The 21830-nt window shown below is 39.1% G+C and overlaps 1 protein-coding gene across 2 annotated transcripts; it reads right to left on the bottom strand.

Annotated features, from left to right (window-relative positions):
- Positions 1–814: 814 nt before the first annotated feature.
- Positions 815–17722, bottom strand: LOC113121215 (rho GTPase-activating protein 20). Of its 2 annotated transcripts, XM_026291499.1 has the most exons (14): positions 17577–17722; positions 14392–14477; positions 13934–14104; positions 11348–11512; positions 7228–7269; positions 6908–6992; positions 6651–6701; positions 6353–6422; positions 5934–6082; positions 5185–5346; positions 4947–5056; positions 4441–4621; positions 3958–4066; positions 815–2626 (listed from the first exon to the last, which is right to left on the bottom strand). In XM_026291499.1, exons 1-14 carry the CDS (start codon positions 17622–17624, stop codon positions 1425–1427), a joined length of 2631 nt encoding a protein of 876 aa, XP_026147284.1. In that variant the 5' UTR covers positions 17625–17722; the 3' UTR covers positions 815–1424. The 2 variants fall into 2 exon arrangements, with proteins under 2 accessions (XP_026147284.1, XP_026147285.1); XM_026291500.1 differs by lacking the exons at positions 11348–11512; positions 13934–14104; positions 14392–14477; positions 17577–17722 and having other exon boundaries at positions 6908–6988; positions 7228–7640.
- Positions 17723–21830: the final 4108 nt, after the last annotated feature.

The following is a 21830-nucleotide window of genomic DNA, read 5'->3' as shown; positions in this document are numbered from 1 at the left end:
ATCTAGAGCATTAGTACATTCGGTGCTTTGATAAGGATCTTGAGAAAATGTACCCATTACCCATTTACAGACTAATGTTAATGTGTGCACACTGCGCTAAAGAAACCATGCTCACTAACATTTGACACACTGCAGTCTATTTCTGAGTAAGGCTGAAAGAGGAGGAAATAGGGCACATATCTATAGACAAGTGAGACGACAGACCAAATTCAGAGAAAAACCAAATCAGTCCACATGATCGCTGACTTCCTCTCTAATGCAGAACATGTTGTTCTCAATGGCATTTTGTTCTGCGTGTTATGCAACCCGTTGCCATGCATGGGGGACAGTACTGTTCAAAATGCCATATCTATGAAAGTACTCATAACCTCTTTTAACTTGGTGTCCCATAGGAACAAGGAATATTTTAAATAAAAAAAAATTCTGTCATCTTTAACTCAATCTCATGTGATTCTAACCACAAAGCGTATGCCTGTCTTCTTGTAGAAAGCTTTAGAATTTTATCCACGCTACATACATAAATGATCACAAGAATTAACAATAAAGTATCATAAACTTTAAGCTATTTTCCAATTTTATGAGAATATCAGTCTGTTCGTCACACAAAGAAGACTTGAATATATTAAGCAAAGGTCAGATGGACTACTTTTTTGATGATGTTATATTAATAACACTTTTAAAAAAATGAAATATAGTTACCAATCATTATGATTGTGAGGAAATTGTGAGGCCACCAGCTCATTATTCACTAGGAACAACATGAAAGTAATCTAAACTTCATAAGAACTTTTTGAGACTGTCAGAGATGACAACATGGCCTCTAAGATTCTTTATTGTAGTGAAATAAAGAGTAGAAATAATACAGAAATCACGTAATTCACAGCTGTACATTCTTACTACATCAAAATTCTTCAGTCACCACCAACTATTTTACTATATTATACAAATTAATTATTTTAACTGTCTATTTACATAGCTTTATACTGGCAAGAGTTTAAAAATGATTCAATATTAGCATATGACATGGCTGGAACACATTGAATTCTATGCGTCACTAGATTAAACAGCTTAATAGTTGCAGGTTATTTTAAAGCTGAAGTGTGCAATTTTCTATGTTACAATGAATTCTCCTATTATTGCTTAATGTAACTATAAGCAAGACATTTTATGGGTTGATTGATCTGAAATGTGTAAACATTGTGGCACTATATAAATATTTCTCCGCTTGGTTAATCATTCTGTTCAGCCCAACAAAGCAAAAATGGTTTAATCGATTAAGTAAGTTGGTGGAGTGTTTGGGAAACCTGTTTGAAAACAATCATCGTTTTTTGCGGTTTCACTTGGTGATGTTAATCACAAACAAATTACACACTTCGTCTTTAAATCTTAGCAAGAGTTCAGTATTGCAATTGAGAAAGAAACACTCACACATAAGATTCCTTTGCATAGGAGAACTCCTCAAACACAGGCTGACTACACCTGCGGGACACTTGCTCATGTCTCAACTGGGACACTGACTCAGACATGGCCCTCTGCCGGAACGGCACTGGCACTGGCTGTGGTTCTTCTAATTGAATGCTTTCTGTGAAAGTTTCTTTGTATTCTGTGGGTTCGCTAACTTTGTAATGGTCCAGCAGGCAGTCGTTCATGGACATGGGTCGAGATTTCCTCCCAAGCTCTCGGGCGTGTTGGACCGTCATGGCCCTGTACTGCGGAGGGGCCGGTTGTGCTCCGGTCTGCAGCGCCTGCTCATAGGATGGGGGGCTGCATGGCATACGACTATCCACATGTTGGAAGACCTCGATGGCTGAGAGAGGCCTTCGACGCCGAACAAGCTCATCGATGTTCTCCGTCTCATTTTGTGAGTCCTCTTGGAGAGTTTCACATGGGAAGACCACTTCCTTCTGGGAATCTCCTTTCTTCAGACTGCCTCGGTTAAACGCAAAGTTTCCAAGGCTTTTGGCCCTCATTGAAAGGGATCGTCGGGTCACTTCCAGGTCTCCTTGGGCATTGCTAAGTCTAGGTTTAATCATAAAGGATGAATGCCTAGTAGACTTGCGGGGGCTTGAAGGGGATGGCTGGGGTGATGTGGTTATGGATTGCTCTGAGAGATTTGAGGAAGTGCTATCTGAGGAACAGAATGATGGACAGGAACCAGCCTTGGCTGCTGGAGAAGACACACTGATTGGCAAGTCTATGTTCAAAGTCTTGGCCATCTGGGATCTTCTGTTCTCACAGCGGTTGGGATGCAAGAAAGAGTCATCCGAGTTCTGCTTCTTGAGCGGTTGGTCGTCAAAGTCTTCCTTCTCTGTCGAAAAGTTGTCGTGGCTACGGGCAAGCTCTCTTAAACCCGTCATGGGGGCAGGAGGAAAAATGGAGGGCTCAGAGCATCGCCGATTGAAGGGATTTGTGAAAGTGTCAAATATAGCTTCAGAGGAACAAGAGTGAATGTCAGAGCGTTCTAGTTTGCATAGACCTGGGCTCCCATGTGGCATCATGTTGTCCTCCTGAGACCGGCTCTCAGCTTCTACACAATCACAATCGACATCCTGATCTGTGCTGTCGTACGCCGAGTCATGCTGCTGGACATCAAAAGAGATATCAGGGGACATCAGGCAGGCTGAATCTGTAGGAAATAAATCAAAGTTAACGGTCTAGGTGACAATAAGTGAATAATACCCCTAGGTGACAATGGCATGAAGTTGGAACTAGACTATTGGTGTTGCTATTGGTAAATTTGAGACTTTACCCTGTTAGATGGTCTAACATGTTAATTAAATTGCCTTTAGCTGGTCCATGGTGATCATTAGCTTGTTCAAACTGGTAAACTTCATGAATCAGTGACAAACCAGCTAATGGTTTGTCATACCAGCTAGGGTTAGGGCGATAGACATGCCATCGTCCATCGCCAATGGCTGATGCCAGCATCGTGATCCACTCCCCACCCCCTTTTTGAATGCACAATCACTTTTTAGTTTCACTATCACTTTTGAGATTCGCAATCGCACGTACTCTGTTTATACTATGGAGAGGCAGTAACATTGCTTCCCACAAATTTTACAAGATTATATGTTTGTTAGTGGTTCTAAGGGTCTGCAAATCATTTGCCATCTTCCTCAGTCATCTTTCCTTCACCGTGTCTACAATGGACGAGACAGTCGTGTGGTGCCATGCTTCATCAGATGTCAGCGCATCATAAACCGAACGCAGCAGCAGTTTACTGTCAGGGATTTGTGGCATCATGCCATGCCACATCCAGTGTAGACAGCATCACTGATTATACAGAGTTCTATTGACTGATCTATATATAATGAATCTCTATTATAGATCAGTGGTTCTATAGTATTTTGTCGCATTGCATCTTGTGTAGACGCGGTGTTAGGAATGTTATTTGTTTTCCCTTATAAGGATTCACGCTTCAGGCAACCCCAACCAATGTCATCGTACATCACAATGTTTCACTGTAGACCTCGTCCGATGCCAAATTTGTAAACATCGCCCAACCCTAATACCTGCTCTAGGTGGTCAAGCTTTTCGGAACAAAGTAGCTGTTAAACTAACTTCTGCTAAGCTTGCAATAGCTAATGGCCAGACCAATTAGACCAACTGACATTTTCCAAAACAGAGATAACAGCTTAAACTGGACTTCCTAGTGACTTTCAGTGACTGGGATAATGCAATTCAATTTGGCCACACTAGGGGTGCAGAAACATCTGCTTTAAGGCCATTTTTGTCCATGCAAAAGTATTATCGTCAGACATCCTGTTAAGACTTGAGATTGCGGTCAACCTCAAAATCATAAATGGAGCTCTTGATTCGGAAGATGTTAAGGAAACATATTGGGAAGTAAAATGGTCTCAGAAAGGGCTCATAAATGGTACATAGATGTTAATGTAAATTTGAGAATGAAATTTTGTTTCTTTTTTTTTTATATAGTTATTAATGTTAGTTATTTACCTGATTTTTCTATGGACTCCTGATCCTCTAAATCCCCAAAGAGCTTCAGGATAGCATTTCCAAATACCTCACAGCAGTTTTCAATTAGGAACTGGACGAGATTTGTGGCCTTAATAAAAACACAATAGAATAACATTAATGTCTATTTCATATACTGTAATGTATTGAGTTTTATATGCAACCCAGTGTCACAGTACTTTTGGTGTTGTGGTTTCTATGCATCTAAAACCACATCGTGCATATGAAAGTGTGTCTTAAATCGACTGATTAGTCAAAACAAGACTGCAGAGGTGTCTCAAAAAAAAAAAAAAAACACATTACTGAGACTTCTGACATACAGTCTTGCTCAGACAATGATCCACACTAAGTTTAGTGCTATAGGCTCATGTTGCCAGAACCAAAGCAGACTTTAAAAAAAAATAATTTCATGACATAACAGATTGTCATTTCAAAGTTTCTTATAAAAAGGTCTAAGTGGCTGACCTTTGCTACATCATCCCTGTCTAGTGGCTGGCTGTCACGATGCAGCAATGTTGGAGCAATGCACACTGCCAGGTTCTTAGCATCCATTTTGTTGGTTTCTGAATGTTGACTGATGTGGTAAAACAGGCAGAGCAGGTGCTGCAAGAGGAGACTGTTTGCTTTGGGCAACTTCTCTGCCATTCTGAGAGTGGAGAACAAAGGGAAAACAGTTAGGTCCTTTTTCTATTAACCGCTCCTTCCATTTATTATTTAATTTCTTTGATGAGCGAGGAAGAACAAAAACAGAACTGTCCTTCTGACATTTAGTGGTCAGACTTCAGCTTCTAATTTCCCTATTTTCAAATCTCTGAAGACTACATAGAAAGTCCACAGAAAAGCCCCATATTTACCACCATGCATTGCCAGGGACTTTTTAATAGCTCCCACATCTGCTGCATGTTTCTCTCTCCCATTCACTCTTAATCTACAGTGAGTTTAATGTTAGGTCACAAGATTGTACTACGCACCTTCTCAGCTCTCTCTGAGCATCCTCTGTCCTTTCTCTCTCTAGAGCACTGACCCAGCTTTCATAATGCTCAAACACCAGCAGGCCTCCAGGGAGCTCCTTCAGAAAAATCTATCACAACACAAAAATAAAGAAATGATTCATTGTTTCACAGACACGTCAGAACGGAAAAAGGGGTGTTGACATGAGACATATACAGGAAAAAGCTAAGCCTACTGTAAACATAGAGTATTATTCACCTTCAACAATCCAACCAGGAGCGTCACAGGCAGGGCTTCCATGTCCACCTGGGCTCCAGAGTTCAGCTGGTCTTTGAGAGCATTCAGGTTTTTGCTGTTGCACGAGACTCTGAAGACACCCTCAGTAAATGGACCCTTCCTGAACAGCAACTGGAGTATTTCCTGTTGGGGGACCAAAAACATGAGAAGTTTGAGGAATAGGAATCCTTTACGGACTTAAAGATGAAAGTCCTGGTTTATTTCTTAAATACACATTCCTGGTCCTGCGCAGGATTCATCAGTGTATGTTATAACCAAAGAAAAAGAAAAAAATGCATGTCCTCATAATCTTTCAGCAAAATGACTCAATACATGTCTGAAATGATTTTCCTTTTCGAATGGCATCAAGGCAGCTTCACTTTTTTGGCATGCCATTGGTTTCCAAGCTCTGTTTGGCAAGGATTTTAATTGAATCTACAAAACCTACTTAAGCTGCTGCAGTTTTGGCCATGTTTTTGTCTTTAAACAAAATTATCTTAAACACTTCTGATTGAGTTCTGGGTAAGTTTAGCTAGAAACTTCAAGATGCCTATAAATAGAATCATAACATGTGCTAGTGTACTGATTGGATCGGTCATGCAGATTTTTTTGTAGACAGATTCTTGTTCTTGGACAATATTTATATATATATGTGTGTGTGTGTGTGTGTGTGTCGTCTTCATCAAATCATGAAGTAAACAATAATACATCTATACAATGCACTGACGTACAGTAATTGGTTTTGGAAGTGTGGTGTCATCTTGCAGTTGTCTTCCAAACAGCAAGCTCTTAGCACTGGACTCAGGATGAGCAGGTACACTCGGGCTGGTGGAGCTTCTCTTCAGCTTGAAGAAAAAGTGCCTTTTGCCTCCATTCTCTCCTGAGGCCAAACAAGTTAATTATTAGTAATACTTCAAACGATTGAAATTGTTGACAAATAAAGACTGTTTACAATTAACGTTAAGATTTATTACTAGAGTGAAGCAGTGATGGTCAACTTAGTTTTCAGAGCTTAGTTTTTCACACCTTTGTTTTCTTGCACTATGTATTTTTTTTTTCACTCCCACTTAGTTTCACTGTTTTTTTTTTCTGGCGGGCACGCAACCCAACATGTGATTTCGGACAGCCATTTTGACTAGTTTAAACTCACCAATAGGCTGCTGTGCATGTGCCTCTTGATTATGAAACTGCTTCGAGAGGGTGGAGATTTTGCCATTGCCCTGGGAACAGGCACATGTTTGTCATGAGGACGTGAAGTAGTAGTAGGGTGTGACTTCAAATTACACACATGGCGCACTGTCAAAACTATGGAAGACTTTCTCATTCATTTTAGCATCCTTAGTTTTGTTGCTGCAGCCATTTTTACATGCCATTGGAAGTAATTTGTTGTTTGTAAAGAGTGTAAATCTAATATGAATTGATGAAAATGAGAACTATTGAGTGCTCACATCAAAAGGCAATTCTGCAGAGTCCATCCCAACTCCACTTAGAGTTTTATTCTGCAAGACAGAGAAAGACAGAAGACTAATGTCAGTTCAGTTTCTGTAATGTAAGACCCAAACTATATTTCCATACACAGACCAGGGCAGAGGACTTACGTAATCTGAGATAAAAGCCACAGAAGAAAAATATCCCATTCCAAGCATTTATGCGTTCTGACTTTTGGAAAGCTGATCACTAAAGTTAACGAATCAGAGTCGCGTACCGTGGTATTGCCATTCAGCACCTTCATGAGGATGCTGGGCGGAGGAGAAGTGCTGCCTGCTCTCGATCTCGCCTCTGCAGTCTTTCTGTCATGACATTTGAAATTGCAACCTTTTGTGTTATGCGACAGATATATAGTGACTTACATCAGAACATTTCACAAAAACTCAGCCAGCAAGCATATGTAATTAACTAAAAAGATTAGCATTTTCATTTTGGTCTAAGTCTAAATCATCTTGTAACAGTTGTATTTTAAGCTGAGCAATTTAAGAATAGAATGATTATTATGCTCCACTTATGCATTTATAAATGACACCTCACCTGTGTAGAGTATCCAGCCAGTGGTCCTTTAGCTCAGGCAAACTGCAAGTGAGAGAGCAGCATGGCGTGAGTTAGTAATCCACGGAGAGTGCAGTGCGCGTGAAGATGTTGTGAATATGAAGAGGCCACACTCTCTCAACCTTTTTACAACAAAAAGGGCAGGAAAGTCTCGGTGAGTCATGATGGCAGGAAGCAGCATCACAGCTACAGATACCACTTCCTCATTTGAGAGTGTGGCTTGGGCGACAAGCGGAAAGTTTGGTGCAAGGTAGGTTATGCCTAATAAGACACATAGGATGGGGCGACTGTGAAATGTGTGTAAACCTTTGAATTCCTTCGTTTCTATAGAAAATATTTTTTATGTACTGAATTTCTCACCATTTGTTTCATACTTTCACATTCGGTAGAGTTATCTACTGAGTATTTGTGTTGTGAAATAACAAAACTTATTGCTGTTACAGATCCTAGCAGTTTCCATAGACACCAGTGTGATTTCTCAGAACAAGTATTTTAGTGATATCTGACAGGTGCGCAAACGGAATGTAAGGTTTTCGGACACTTAATTGCATGTCATTTGCAGAAAAATAATGTTTTATAGTTCATTAAATGCAATAAGCTGAAGTTAGCCTTTTTGCTGTCTTGAACTTCTGAGTTGTACTCAAAAACATCTTTATATGTAAGTTAATAATTACTTTTGAAATATGTAACTTTAAATTACTTTTAAAATTACTTTAAATGTAATATAGTTCAAATTATAATCATGAACACATCATATTAAGGGTCCTTTTTAAAAATCACAACAAATTACTATTAAAACATAATAATTCAAAATATACTTCAAAGTAAAACTCAGTAATTTGACATTAAAATATTTAAAAAATTAAAAGCGTGATAAGAAATACCCCGAAAAAGTGATAAGTGTACATCATTTTGGTAGACTTAAGGGGCCCTATTTTAACGATCTAAACACAAAGTGTAAAGTGCATGGCTCAGATGCACCCAGGGCATGTCCAAATCCACTTTTGCTATTTTAACTATTTTGTCCCTATTCTCTTAAAAAGTAATGGGCGTGACGTTCAATAAACCAGTCAGAGCAAAGTCAACGTGCACTGTGGACCCGCCCAGATGCGCACTTTCTACCAACGCGCTCTTTAAATAACAAAAAAATATTGCGCCATTGAATTTAGACTTTAGACCAGGATTGAGTTGGTCTATGGTGCGGACTATGGCCACACAAATGGGTGCAAATGCATTTGCTAATTAAACGACGTGGCGCTGGACGGGAAAATACGAACGGTGCCGGACTGTTACTAGCAAACACACTTGCACTGCGCCTTGCGTTGCATTGCGCCGGGTGTATGATAGGGCCCAAGTGGTCTTTTATTTCACTACGATTATATTATCTGGAAGTATTTTTTTTTAAATATGCTTTTAAGATATTGTCACATGGTAAGTGTAGCTACACAGACAACAGGAAGAAGAAAATTAAAATGCTTTAATAAACATTACTGTACAAAAACACAAAAGTAGCGATGAGACTGAACCAAAGATGAGGGAAACAGAGGGCTCTATATAAACAGTGTAATAACAAATATTCTAGCTCCAGCAATGATGGTGACCATGGAGACCCAGGTGAAGCTAAGCAGACACAGAGCCTGGGTCCATGAAGAGGATTTGGAGGGCCAATGTGGAGCAGCAGGCTCTGGTGACCAAGGTAAAGACGTGACTCCAGAAGAACATGGTGGAGCCAGAGCAAATTAGGATGAAGGTGGACCCAGAAAGAAGGAGGAGCCTGACAAAGCCAGAGAGATGGAGGGATGAGGTAAAGCCGGAAGAGTGTAATCCTAAGGTGGTGGAGGTCGACAACTGATGGGGGTGAAACGAGAGGTACGAGGAAGCCCGGTGGAGCCTGGGGCATGACAGACCACAGTATAGACCAGGGAGCTAGGAATCAAGGCAGAGCTGAGGGTCGAAGAGCTGAGGTGGAGTCAGGGATCGAGTAGCTAGAGAAAGAAACCGGGTCCTCATGTCTACACGGAGCTGGTGACTGGAAGACCTGATGCAAACCCACATGGGTTATGGCAGGCTGAGGGTGAGCTGAGAGGATGACAGGTGGCAGCAGAAACAGGACTGAGTGCTTGGCTGGCATAGAAAGGTGGAGGTAGTTGGATGCTTGCCCAAAGTGGTCCCTGAGGGACGATGAAGAGCAGGTAGGGTAACAGGCCATAGTAGACATGATGGGATGAGTCCTAGACCAGAAGGACTAGACAGCGTAGGTGGGATAGGGAGGATTGGCGGGAGTTTGAGGGATATAGGAGGGTCAGGGCTGGAGGGACAAATAGAAAACACAGATTATTTTCCACCATATGGAACCAGCGGAGAAACCAAAGATTTGGGGCTGGACACAACCAGCAGGAAGACAGGAGATTTGAGGTAGGAAGGAAAAAGGGAAGACTGAAGGCAAGGGCTGGTTGGAGCAAGCAAAGAAGATAGCCAGACAGAACAAGGAGGAAGAGAGGATTTAATCATTCCAACAGATCTCCAGAAACCAGCGACAACTCATCCTCATAGGTATGAATGTGGGCGGGGCTTTCCTCCATGCCTTCATACTCCACTAATTTTCCCACAGGCATGATCAGTGTAGCCGGCTCCCACACCTGGTCAGACCTCACGTTGGGCTTGGGCTCTGTGGTGTTGTATAGATCAGTCTCATTAAATGTGACCAGCTCTGGCTTCCGATCTGTGTTGCGTGGGGATGATAACAGGCTGGGCTCTGGGCCACGCTGTGAAAAGTCTGCGTGGTGAGGCTGGATGCTGATGAAATCCTCGACATCCACTTCGCTGACCATGAATGCATATCCTTTCATCAACAGGGCAAAGCTGATGTAGCTCTTTAAAGTCCAGCACAGATCTCCCCGGGGCATGACGAAGCAAATGTCGTCTTCTAGCCTGTAACAAAATCCCTCCATCAAACAGACCTCATTGCAGGGGCTGAGGTGGCTGGTGTCCAGAAACTCCTCAGTGTAGTCCTCCAATCATCAGCCATTCTGGAAAAATGACACCACCACCGCATCTCCCTGAAGTCCCAAACTGGGTGGTGGAGCGTTGATGGCAGCGATGGAGCATCTATTTTTAATATTAGATATGGTTCGGTCTTCTGACACGCGGTGAAGTGTAGCCACACAGATGACACGAAGAATAAATTACTGTACACGAACACCAAAGCAGCGACGAGAGAGAACCAAGGATGAGGTAAACAGAGGGCTGTATACACAGGGGGTAATCTACAAAAAGTTAAGACATTAGAGACAGGAACTCAAGAAGAACTAGGTCACAAGATTAAAACAGAACTGAACTGTGACACATATGAAGTACACAACGAGTGTGTATTCAATGTAACTAGTGCCAAGCACCCTTAAGTAGATTAAAAGGTTCTTCTTTCTCTTCGGTCTCATTGCCTTGATTCCTATTAAGTATTGCGGCATTGTTGGAAAGTCTCTGTTGGTTTTTAAATCATGTGACCGAATACACAGCTGAACTTCACTATTCCTGTTAAAATATCTGCCATTTAAACGCTGGTGGACGATCATCACCAACTTCCCTTTAATGGCTTCTCCCTTAAACCGCATATTGATGCTGTGCCAAACCCGTGTGAATGATCTGCTATTTCTGATTTCATAGTTTATTACATTAATGGGTTCCACTAGTTCAAGTCAGCCAAACTTTGTGTTACAATTTGCTCTTCAGGGTTGCAACCAACTACCAACACCTGTGAAAACACCTACATGCAACACTTTCAAAAGAGGCTACGAAGAACACCTACTCACTATCTCGCAATGACTACACAAAGACCTCATACACCTGCTCTAATTGCCCTGTGCTTTGCCGTCATATGCTAACAGTAGCATCCTGGCTACATACGTCTTTGGCAAGCAACCTAGTTTCAGTGACAGCAGCATGCCCACAGACTACCCACATGCTCTTCTGTTTGTTGCATGATCGTGTGAACACACTCATGAGTGCTCAGTAATACGTCTGGAGATCTATTGACTTGCAAAGCTTAGTTCCAAACCTGAACTGTTTTTCAAAAAATTAAAAATGAAAACAAATTGATCCTCACCAGAACGAGGCCAAGCTAAGATAAACAGACCAAGCCAATACGATAGATGTTCTTAGATCAACATCTGTATCTTCGTCCTCTGCCTCGTCGTCACCATTTTCAAAGCCGCACACCCACAGGTCCTTCAGATCAATCCTGTGTTTCAGTCTGTAACTTGCATTTGACCTGTAAACACAAAAAGGTTTTGCAATATGGTGATGATCTCCAGGCACATGCATATTAAATTTGGCATAGGTCATAGTCGTCTGATAGTTCACTTGAAAATGTTATTCGCCTTCAATTTTTTCCAAATCCCTTTTTATTCATATATAAATCACAAATTAATAAAACCTGACAGATTTCTATTTCTCTATTGAAAGTCCATGCCTCCAGTAAAATTAGTTTGATGCTTTCATCAAAGACATTATAAAATGACATCCATATGAACTGACCGAAGTATTCTGAAGAGGCACAATCTCTATAATTTACAGGTTTAATTTTCGGGCTCATTTCACATAAATATTTATCAGTCAAATATGGGAAACTTGCTTATGGTGTGAGGAACAATCCTCATTGAACGTATCTGAATTGAAGCAGTCACTACAGTATGTGACAACTTTGCACATCTCAAAACAAATCTATTCTCTAAACATGATGAGAGACATGTTATTGCTTATTCATAGTCATCCTGAAATCTGCCTTTGTGACCTTGACCCAAACAACGTAGTAACCTAAAAAACTGTTGATTTAATCACATTCAAAGCAAAACTGAAACCTTTGAAACCATCACATCTTTTGAGACAGAGGTGAAAAAAAGTGTGCTTGGCATCATTTTCCATATGATTAAATCAGGATATAAACTCCGTGAGTTCACTTCATAACTGTAAAGTTGTGTAGTTGTTTTTGTTGTCATTTATTTAGTGCTGTGGGAGAAGATACAATCAAAATGGCCTTTTTCCTCATTGGGGACCTTTAGCTCTGATGTAACTTAAACATCATGATCACCACCACCACCAGAAGATTAGTCTTAGTTTGATGGTATAAAACTACATACAGTGTTTATTTTATACTTATTTCTATGTATAACCGCTGCTTAAAAGTAAATAATGAATGAAACGAATGCAACTCCAGCATTACTTTAAATGCCACATTTAGAAAAAGGAGGAAGTGCTTGATTTCCCCATTTCAATGACACATTCATTTCATTAGGTTGGCTAAGAGACACTTTCCAAAAACTGAAACTGAAAATAAATTAATATATTATCACACAAATTTACAAGAAACCAAAGTCGCTCAGCCGTTTGTGCATTCCTTGTGTTATGATTTAAGACTTTTTATTAGTTGTTTTTGTGCCTTCAGCATGGGAGTTTACACGGGTGGTGACTCGCAGGCGAACTATCCAAGCATCAATTCTGTACTTTTTCACATTAAGGTCAAACTGCCGATACAGAAGACAGTTATCTTTAAAAGTCTTAACCCTACATTTTAATCCAACACTTCTGCCTTTTACTGTTTTACCCCCAGTGACGTGGTACATTTATTTACCAAATGAAAATACTCTTGATGTAAAAACAGTTTTTACAGGGATAGTTCACTTAAAAATTAGCATTCTGTAGCACCAGAAGAACTATGTGTGCAAGACAGATATAATCAAACCTGCTGTGTAGGAATGAATCATAAATAAAGGTCACTGAGTTTACATATGAAAATAAAACAAGATCGTGCCAGCGCCATGTGTCTGAGATCGTTCACATTGCAGCTTTCTGTTCCTTTTTAAATATAAATGTAGGAATCAAATTTGACCTCAAAATATCCAGTATTTAAGATTTAATTTCTCAAACAACATGGGACAACATTTGGCTGAGATACAACTATTTGAATATCTGATATCAGAGGTTGCAAAAAAATCTAAATATTGAGGAAATATTGCTTTTAAAGTTGTGCAAATGAAGTTTTTAGCAGTGCATATTACTAATCAAAAATGACGTTTTGATTTACGGTAGGAAATTTACTAAATATAATGATATAACAATAAAGAATCCTGATGTATTTGTGATTTTGTTTATTAATGAGTCATACTATATCATAAAAACTTGTCTATTTAATGGTATGGTTACATTTAAGAGTGGGTTGGGGGTAATTATCTGTAAATAATTGCAGAAATTAATAATAAGAAATTGTATTTACATAGCACATTTAAACACCAAATTGCTGACCAGTGAAAACACAAGTCCCATAGCATAAAGATTAAATAAATATTAAATAATAAAGTAATAAGACCTAAAGCTTTCAGCTTATTTAAAAAATAAATAAATAAACATAATAGAAGGTACATGATTTGCATATGTTGTTTCGCTTGCATTGCATTTAATGATTAATTTAAAGGTTGAATATAGAATTCAAAAGATATAGAATAAAAATAAAGTGATGAATTTAGCCTCAAGTTAGACTATGGGGGAATCCCATCAAAAATCTTTGTTTGCTAGGTGATTCCCAAATCAGATCAAAAATGAAAGCAGCTCTAAATATAACCGGACGGTTTATGGACACTTTCAGTTTGTAAAAGTATTTTTATGCATGCATATGAGCAGAGTTCAGGATTCTCACTTGAGCTTGGCGATGACTAGGGCGTCACTGAGGAGGAAGAGGTGTCTATCTCTGGTCTTTAGTCCTTCGGTCAGCTGAGCACATTCATCCAGGATCAGCTCCGAGTGCTCACTGGTCAATCCCAGCACGAAGGGACACTGATCCACCGCCACCAGACACTGCGCTTCTTCCCTGAAGACCAGAAAACTTCTCACTATAAACCACCAACTCAACAATGACCACAGATCAATGAAAAATAATACAATTGGGAAAATCCAATAATGCGTGGTTACTTTGGCTTAAAAGCACTTTGTAAAAAAAAAAAAAATCAATGAACAATAGCACTTGGAATATCTGAAAGAGGAGCATGAGTTATTGTTTGTACGTGTCACACAAGTTAATTTCATGGTGTGTCTGTGCTGAAAGATCATTAGATTTCACAAAAGAACAACACTAGATTTTATTTGATAAAAACATACCTTATTGGACTCCAAGTCATCCCTAAAGCTTTGCCCAGCAGCAGGTTTGGTGCAGAACGTCTCCTCTGAGCCAGACCCCGCAGGTGCTGTATAGAAATAAAAAATCTTGGTAGCACTTTATTTTACAGTCCTCTACCTCATTTACATACTATGTACTTATTATAGTAATTCCAATAACTATGTAATAACTAGGTACTAACCCTGAACCTACCCCTAAACCTAACCCTACCCCATGTAGTTACCTTGTGTTACCAGAACTTTCTTAGATAAATACACTGTAAGTACACTGTAAGTAAATGTTAGTACACGTACTGTAAAATAAAGTGCAACCAAAATCTTTCTTCGTGAATATCTGAAAAAAAAAAAAAAAAAAATGCTTTTACGCATTAACACAAGCTTTTCATTTCCCCGGATCATCTTCCCAGTGGTACTGAATTGTACACTGAAACCTACTGGTGTAAAGAATGAAGTTTGTTTATTAACTTCTGCCATGCACGGCTGTTTGTTTTGTTAATTTTTTTTATTGTGTAGGTTTTTCTCTCTCTCTCTGCCATGGCTGTGTTTTGGTGGAAGTGGTTGACGGTGTGGCCATTGTGTTTTTACGCTCTGCGCTTGATGTCCTGGCATTCATCCTGATTTGTGCCATTGGAGATGTGGGTCACTGTGGTTTTTTTATTTCAGCATTACCGCTGCCAGTGCCTGTTTGGATATTATGTTTATGCTTTGGCAAAATAGTACAAATAAGTCTTACACGCTATAAGGATGAACGAAAAAAAGACCAGGCTCCAAATGCAAGATAAAACAACGGGTTTCCTGAAGAAAAGCCAATTTTTGCAATTTTATTACACTATTTATTTCACTCTTTTAAAGGCACAGTAAGATTCCTCTTGGGTCATTGACTCCTAATATCATGTGATTGTACATCATTTTAATCATAATTTACATATGCCATTTTTTGGATGACTGCTTATAAGGCACAGACATACAACATCAGAATTTATTCACTAAAATGCTATGGCTTCTGTAAAGCATGCATAAATGAGTGTATGATCTACCAAAGCTACCAGAATCCTGTCTTTTTTTTTTTTTCCATAACAGCTCTTAAAACTAAATTAGGTAACTTATGACAGGAAATGGCCAGCTCCAGTTCCCATTTCCATAGTAACTAAGACCGGTAGAAGTAAACACACTGACCTTTAAGAGATGTGCATGTTAAAGTCTTTGAATATTCTGCAATCATCTTCTCAGTCATTACACAACTGCTTGTTTTGTGCACCTCCTGTTGGTTAAGGAATGAATGAGCTCTAGTGTAGAAAGCAGGCCTAGATTCTGATCTTTTAAGTGTGGGTCTCATTGTTTCTTTTCAAATAAATTCGTTTTGTAAACCTCTGAACATCTAAAATGAGACCGAACATTCGGTTCCCTTATTAGGACCAGAGTTGGCGCAGACTGAACATGGTTTTACACACTTTGTTTGTAAAAGTTCATTAATCTGAGCAAGGGTCATTTACACTTTGTGCAAAATCAAACCTCCTCTTTCACCTTCTTTTCTTTTTCCATCACAAAACTCGTGACTGATGTTCACCGATTTGGCTTCTTAATTGACAGTCCAGCTAAATTCGAACACACAGTGACCTCAAAGCATCTGGTCCCCTAGGTCACATAAAATTTAAAAAAAAAATGCCTGAATGGCATTGGATGAGATACAAAATGCAAACAAATGAGTCTGCAGGTGTTCTTAGAAAGTTGTTTTGGAGCCATATTGCACACAGAAAAATGCTAATAAATTTCACCCTTTGAGGGAGTCAGTGTTATATTTTTAATAAACTAGTAGTTATGAAATACAAAGAGCACGTTCAAGAGGTTTCTAAAGCAAGCATGTTGGATAATGAAGATGCATTTCTAAAGTGATTGTGCAGACTGTCATTGCATAGATAATTAATTATGCTTTCATATGTGTGAACAATGAAGCATTCCCTTTAGTTTAATATTCACGTATCATCAGGGTTTTAGAAACTTGACATGAGTCCCCCTATAGAGGGACTAAACACTATTTAAGCACAGCATGCATCAATTATTTAGGATATATTAATGCAACATGGCATAATTACAGAGCCTTCCTGGAACCTTTTTACGCACTATTGCATTCTGGGGCAATTATGGGACGCCAAACAATGATCACTTGTTCACGCAGCCAGTGAAAAACAAGACCGTGTCATTTGTATAGCATGGAGCCAATTTATCAGTCTGTCTGAGATTGGCAATGAACTCTGGCTGCAAAAAGGAGAAATAGGCACTTTATTCATAGCCAAGTCAATTCTATGCCATCAGATTTCTCTGTTAATATCCCACTTTATTACCGTAGGTAACACAGAAGTCACCTTTTTATTAATTTATTTAGTTGTTTAAAAGCTAAACTTTCAAATTAAACAATCATCCAATATCCAATCACATATATATTTATATGATTTCACTTTCTAATACAGCCATATGGTGACTGAACTTTCTGTCTGGCCAATAAGTACAAAATATCTAAATTACTAAAGGAATAAATAAATAAATATTTTAAAAGTTAAATCTTTGTATTGTACCACTTCCTGTTACAATCATGCAAAGGTAACAACATTTATTAGCATGCTATTAAGTTTTAAAATAAAATCTTTCAAAATTGTTATTTAAAAGGTTGCCAGATATTAATACAAATTAAAACATTGCCTGCAACTAGCATAAACGTCATGCATAAAGCATGCCACAAACATCTAATTGTACTATAATAGTTCTTATTAAAATTAGTATAACTAACATAATAAAATATGGTTACGCTTTATTTTAAGGTGTCCTTACAGTGTACATTTAAGTACCAAGTAATATTAAATGTATTTAATATGGTGTTTCTGCTTAGGGTTACTTGCATGTAATTGTGCATCATTTATTGTTATTATAATAGTAAGTACATGTAGCATATTCCATGTAGCATGTAACAAAGTCACCTTAAAATAAAGGGTTACCAAAAGATTCTGTAATTTGTATTTTTGTGTAATATTCTATCTATATAATTCTGGATGTGAAACTTGAGACAGAGAAGCTGTAGTCTCTGATTAGTTTCTTTCTGATATAGTCCTACATATATATATTAAAATAAACTTTGTAGCTTTAAAAGCAACAGAGATTGGGTATCTACTCACTGGCTGTAAGGGGGCAGTGGTGCCATCATAACTTCCTCTCCTCCTCATCCTTAGCACTCTTTCAACAGCGCAGCCCACGTCCAGAGTCTCACACTGTTTTTCCTTTAGGTCCTGTTTGGGAACAGTTTCCGCACCCTGCTTGCGATCTAGTTTAAAATGAACACTGGGTTCTCTTGACTGGCATCTTCAGCAGGAACTAATGAGCCTGAGAACAATGGAGGACCAGGGAGGACGAATGGGAGGCGAGAGCGGTTCCGCTTGACCTGGGCCAAACCTGCCCGCTGTGGCAGCCACTCATTCTTTGGGCTCTTTCAGTCATGTTTGTCCTGACACAGTTGAACCTGCTGCCTCTCTGTTTACAAGCTAATGATGATCAGCTCTCACAAGAACAACACTTGTGGTTTAAAATCACAACAAGGGAATAAGAGTGATTCAAACCCACCCAACAAGCAAACCCCACCTTAATTGACGTTACAGCCAAAGGAGACAGAGTGTGCATATGCAAAACAATCTTTATTTTTTCAATTATGTTTGGTGACGAAGATTGAAACACTTTAAAGAAACAGAATTAAAGGATGTGTACCAAATTGTGTGTGCCTTGAGACATTTGAAGTTATAGTTGCTTTGGAATTATTTAAAGTACCATTTAGCCTCTGTAGCCAAACTAATTGTATGTAATAATTAAAGCGGAGACGACTGACTCTGAACCTGCAAGTGTTGACACAAGATTACCTGAGAGGGTGAAATGATGTGATAGAGGACAGAGCTGGATAAATGTGATCCTGCCCAAGATAGCATGCAACCACTGAAACAATGTTCAGTCAATGTTGGTGTGTCAATGCAAACTGCACTCAATTAAAGCTAAAAACAATGTTTTTTTAGTTTTTGTTTTTTTAATTACTTTTTGCACTTTTAATAAACGTTTGAAAAATGCACAAATTATTAAAGAAATTTTTGATTTTAACAAATTTTCTTTGGCCAAATAATAATAATAATAATGTTTAATTTAGCCTATATATTTCCCAGTCTCAAGGAAAATGTACAAGGTATACCAATACAATGAATATTCATTAGAAAGTAAAAATTAAGTGGACAATGGACATTTGTCTAATGCAGTCACAATGCAAATGCAAATTTGAAGTAATGCTTCTCCCGCATATTAGGTTTCTTAATTATTGCTATAGCCCAAAACACACTGCATGATTTTAGCATGATATTTAACATGAGCTATTCATAAAATGTGGCATTTATGCTCATGTTCATGTCATTTGCACTTCAAGAAATGGTGTTGGAACTTTAATCAGTAAATTCCTAATAAATATTAATAAATTAGCACTTGTATATCATTACGCTTTTGTTGATTTTAATTGCTTCCATTGCCCTTATTTGTATTCACTTTGAATAAAAGAGTGTGCTAGATGACTAAATGTAAATATTAAGGTTACACTTTATTTTGTTTGTTTGTTTAAACTGAAAAATATGAAATTCCATGAGTCTGGTATCTTAGACCTCTCGGCCAGTCTGACATATAGATACAAGCATGTGAAAGACCATTTTCTCTAAAAGAGCTTTTGTCAGAAATGATATTGAAAACACAGCTTACAGGCCACTCTAAAACAGCCATTTGCTTTTCCAGGATCAGTGTTCCCCAACCCGATTTAAAACCTCAACTTTATTTCAAACACTTATTCTAGTTTGGTCATGCTAAAGCAACTTTGTCAAAAGTGGGATGTTAACGAGCACCTCAATTCGGAGGCCAGAAACCTCAACAATTGAGGCCTTGAGTCTGGCACCTTAGACCAATCAGCCAAAATGACACTTGTGTGTAAGCTTATGAAGGATCACTTGTTAATGGGTGGCTTGCCTCAAGCAATTTTTATTTATTTTTATAATTTTATATGTAGACCCACAATAGCCAATGAGAGCGAGCAAGTGTCACTTACCGGATGTTGTGTGCTTCTATAGCTGAAATCTGGCAGCCACAAACACGCCACAAAAGCCAAATACAACACCTATATTCTTTTTATACTTTTTTAACTGTACAACAGAATGTGTGCCAGGAGAGCCAGCTGACAACATTGATTGTTCTCCTTTTTTTTTTTGTTCTAGTCACATTTACTCTCGTGAGTCTCTGTCTAGTGTGCGCATTCAGAGAATGGATAAACAAATGACCAATGATTCAGTAAAAGAGCTAAAAGTAGATGTTGAAAAGCTGGTTAACGCAGCAAAGCAGGCATGGGACCGGGTCGATTCTGTTCAAGCAGCTGTGCGTGAGGATAGGTGGACATTCACAAACTTAAAGTAATCAGCTAGAACAACTCACCAAAAAATCCTGAAGGGTGTTTGGCAGAAAACATACTCTACAGTGCTACAAAGCAGCAGGAAGGCAACAGAACTGTCTCCATCCTTTCAGCTCAATGAGATGAGGTCTATGTTGATCCTAACTGCCCTGAAGAGGACAATAACAAGGTGGCCATGGACACTTGTCAATTTCTTTTTGAAATTTCTTTTTTCCCCCTGTCCTGGACGTTCATCCACTGACTGGTAAATAGTAATGATTTATTTTATTTATTTGTATTTATTATTACTAATTTTCGGGCTTATGGGGAGAAGATTCAATCTCTAAGGTTTTGGCTCAGTGGACCTTATGGGGGGACATGTCCTGCTTTGAAGTGGACTGGTCACGTATCAACATTTGTTTATTTGGAATATGCAGACTTACACTCTCTGTAATATGCAGTCTGCTTTGGATTCGGTAAATAGTAGTTCGTTGTTCCTTTTTCTCTTGTTTTTTTCTATGCCCTTCAACAAACACCAACACTTTTATTTATTTTGCTTTTCTTTTGAAAGTAGTATTCATCTATGTGAATTGCATCTAGGTGAATAATTTTACTGCGAATTCAACACAAGATGAATATTTCCAAAACTGCAGGGCTGATCTTATGAAAATTGCTGCACATCATAAGGTTAGTTTTCATAATACACAGTTTTTAAAGGTGAACTTCAGGTGTTGATTAGTTGCCTAAACAGGGCGTCTTTGGTGATTAGGAAAAGCTGGGAGACTATCCTGAAGCAAATGAGGGTAGTTCAGAAGATCTTGCTTTGCAAGTCAAGAAGTTGTAGTTGCAAGCTAAAGAGCACAATAGAGTTTTGTTTAAAGAAAGGGAAGAATGGGAGCATGAGAAAGAAAGACGAAGAGAGAATGAGAAATGAGCTTTAATTGAAGAAACTTGAGATGGAACAAGCTTTCCGCCTCAAAGAAATCGAGTTGAGAGGGGTGAAAGGGGTGTAATGGATGTTTCTGATTTCGACTTAAGGATTCGTATTGTTCCTCCCTTTAGAGAACAAGAGGTAAACACATTTTTTATGGCCATCAATCTTAAGTGGCCAAAATCATTTTGGCATATGTTGTTACGGTCTTCTCTCTTGGGGAAAACTCAGGAAATGTATTCTTCTTTGTTAGTGGAAGAGTCTCTTGATTGTGGACAAGCAAAAGTTGCCGTTCTTAGCTGCTCTAGCTGATGAATGTGTACATACACATAATAATGTGTTTGGTACTGCAAAAAATTCTGGTAGCAACAGTCGGCTGTATACAAAGTGTAGCTTTGATCACACTCCGCGTGAGGATAAAGCCTAATCCTTTGATCTGTGCATTGTCCTCCGTTTCTGACAGTGCCGCTGTCTTGACTACACTTTGTTGGCAGGTGGTTGAAACATACGTGCTCCTATTTCTATGGTAGGCAAATTGGTGTGGGTCCAGTGTGGGTAGGAGGTAGTCCTTGAGGTGTGCTAGGACCATTCGCCCAAAGCACTTCATAGCAATAGGTGTGAGTGCTATGGGGCGGTAGTCATTCAGGCACGTTTGGGAGGAGTGTTTTGGCACTGGCACAATGGATGTGGACTTGAGGCATGTTTGGCTTATTGGGTGAGGGACAGGTTGAAAATGTCTGTGAAGAAACCTGCAAGGTGCTCTGCACATGCCCTAAGCACACATCCAGGAATGCTGTTGGCGCAAGCAGCCTTACGTGCATTGATCCGGCTCAATGCAGTGTAGAAATCTGTGGAGGTGAGTTTGAGCAGTTGGTGGTCTGCTGAGAATGTGATCTTGGTGGCCGTCACCTTGCTTTAACTCTTGAAGTGAGCATAAAAGTTATTTAGCTCATTAAGGAAGGAGACGTTTGTGACCATTGGAGTGGAGTTGCTTGGCTTGTAGTCACTGATGACCTGGATGTCCTGCCACATGCATCGGGGGTC

The sequence above is a fragment of the Carassius auratus genome, chromosome 20 (genome assembly GCF_003368295.1).
Source record: "Carassius auratus strain Wakin chromosome 20, ASM336829v1, whole genome shotgun sequence".
In the NCBI taxonomy this organism is placed as follows: Eukaryota; Metazoa; Chordata; class Actinopteri; order Cypriniformes; family Cyprinidae; genus Carassius; species Carassius auratus.
This window is presented reverse-complemented; position numbering and strand designations above follow the sequence as displayed.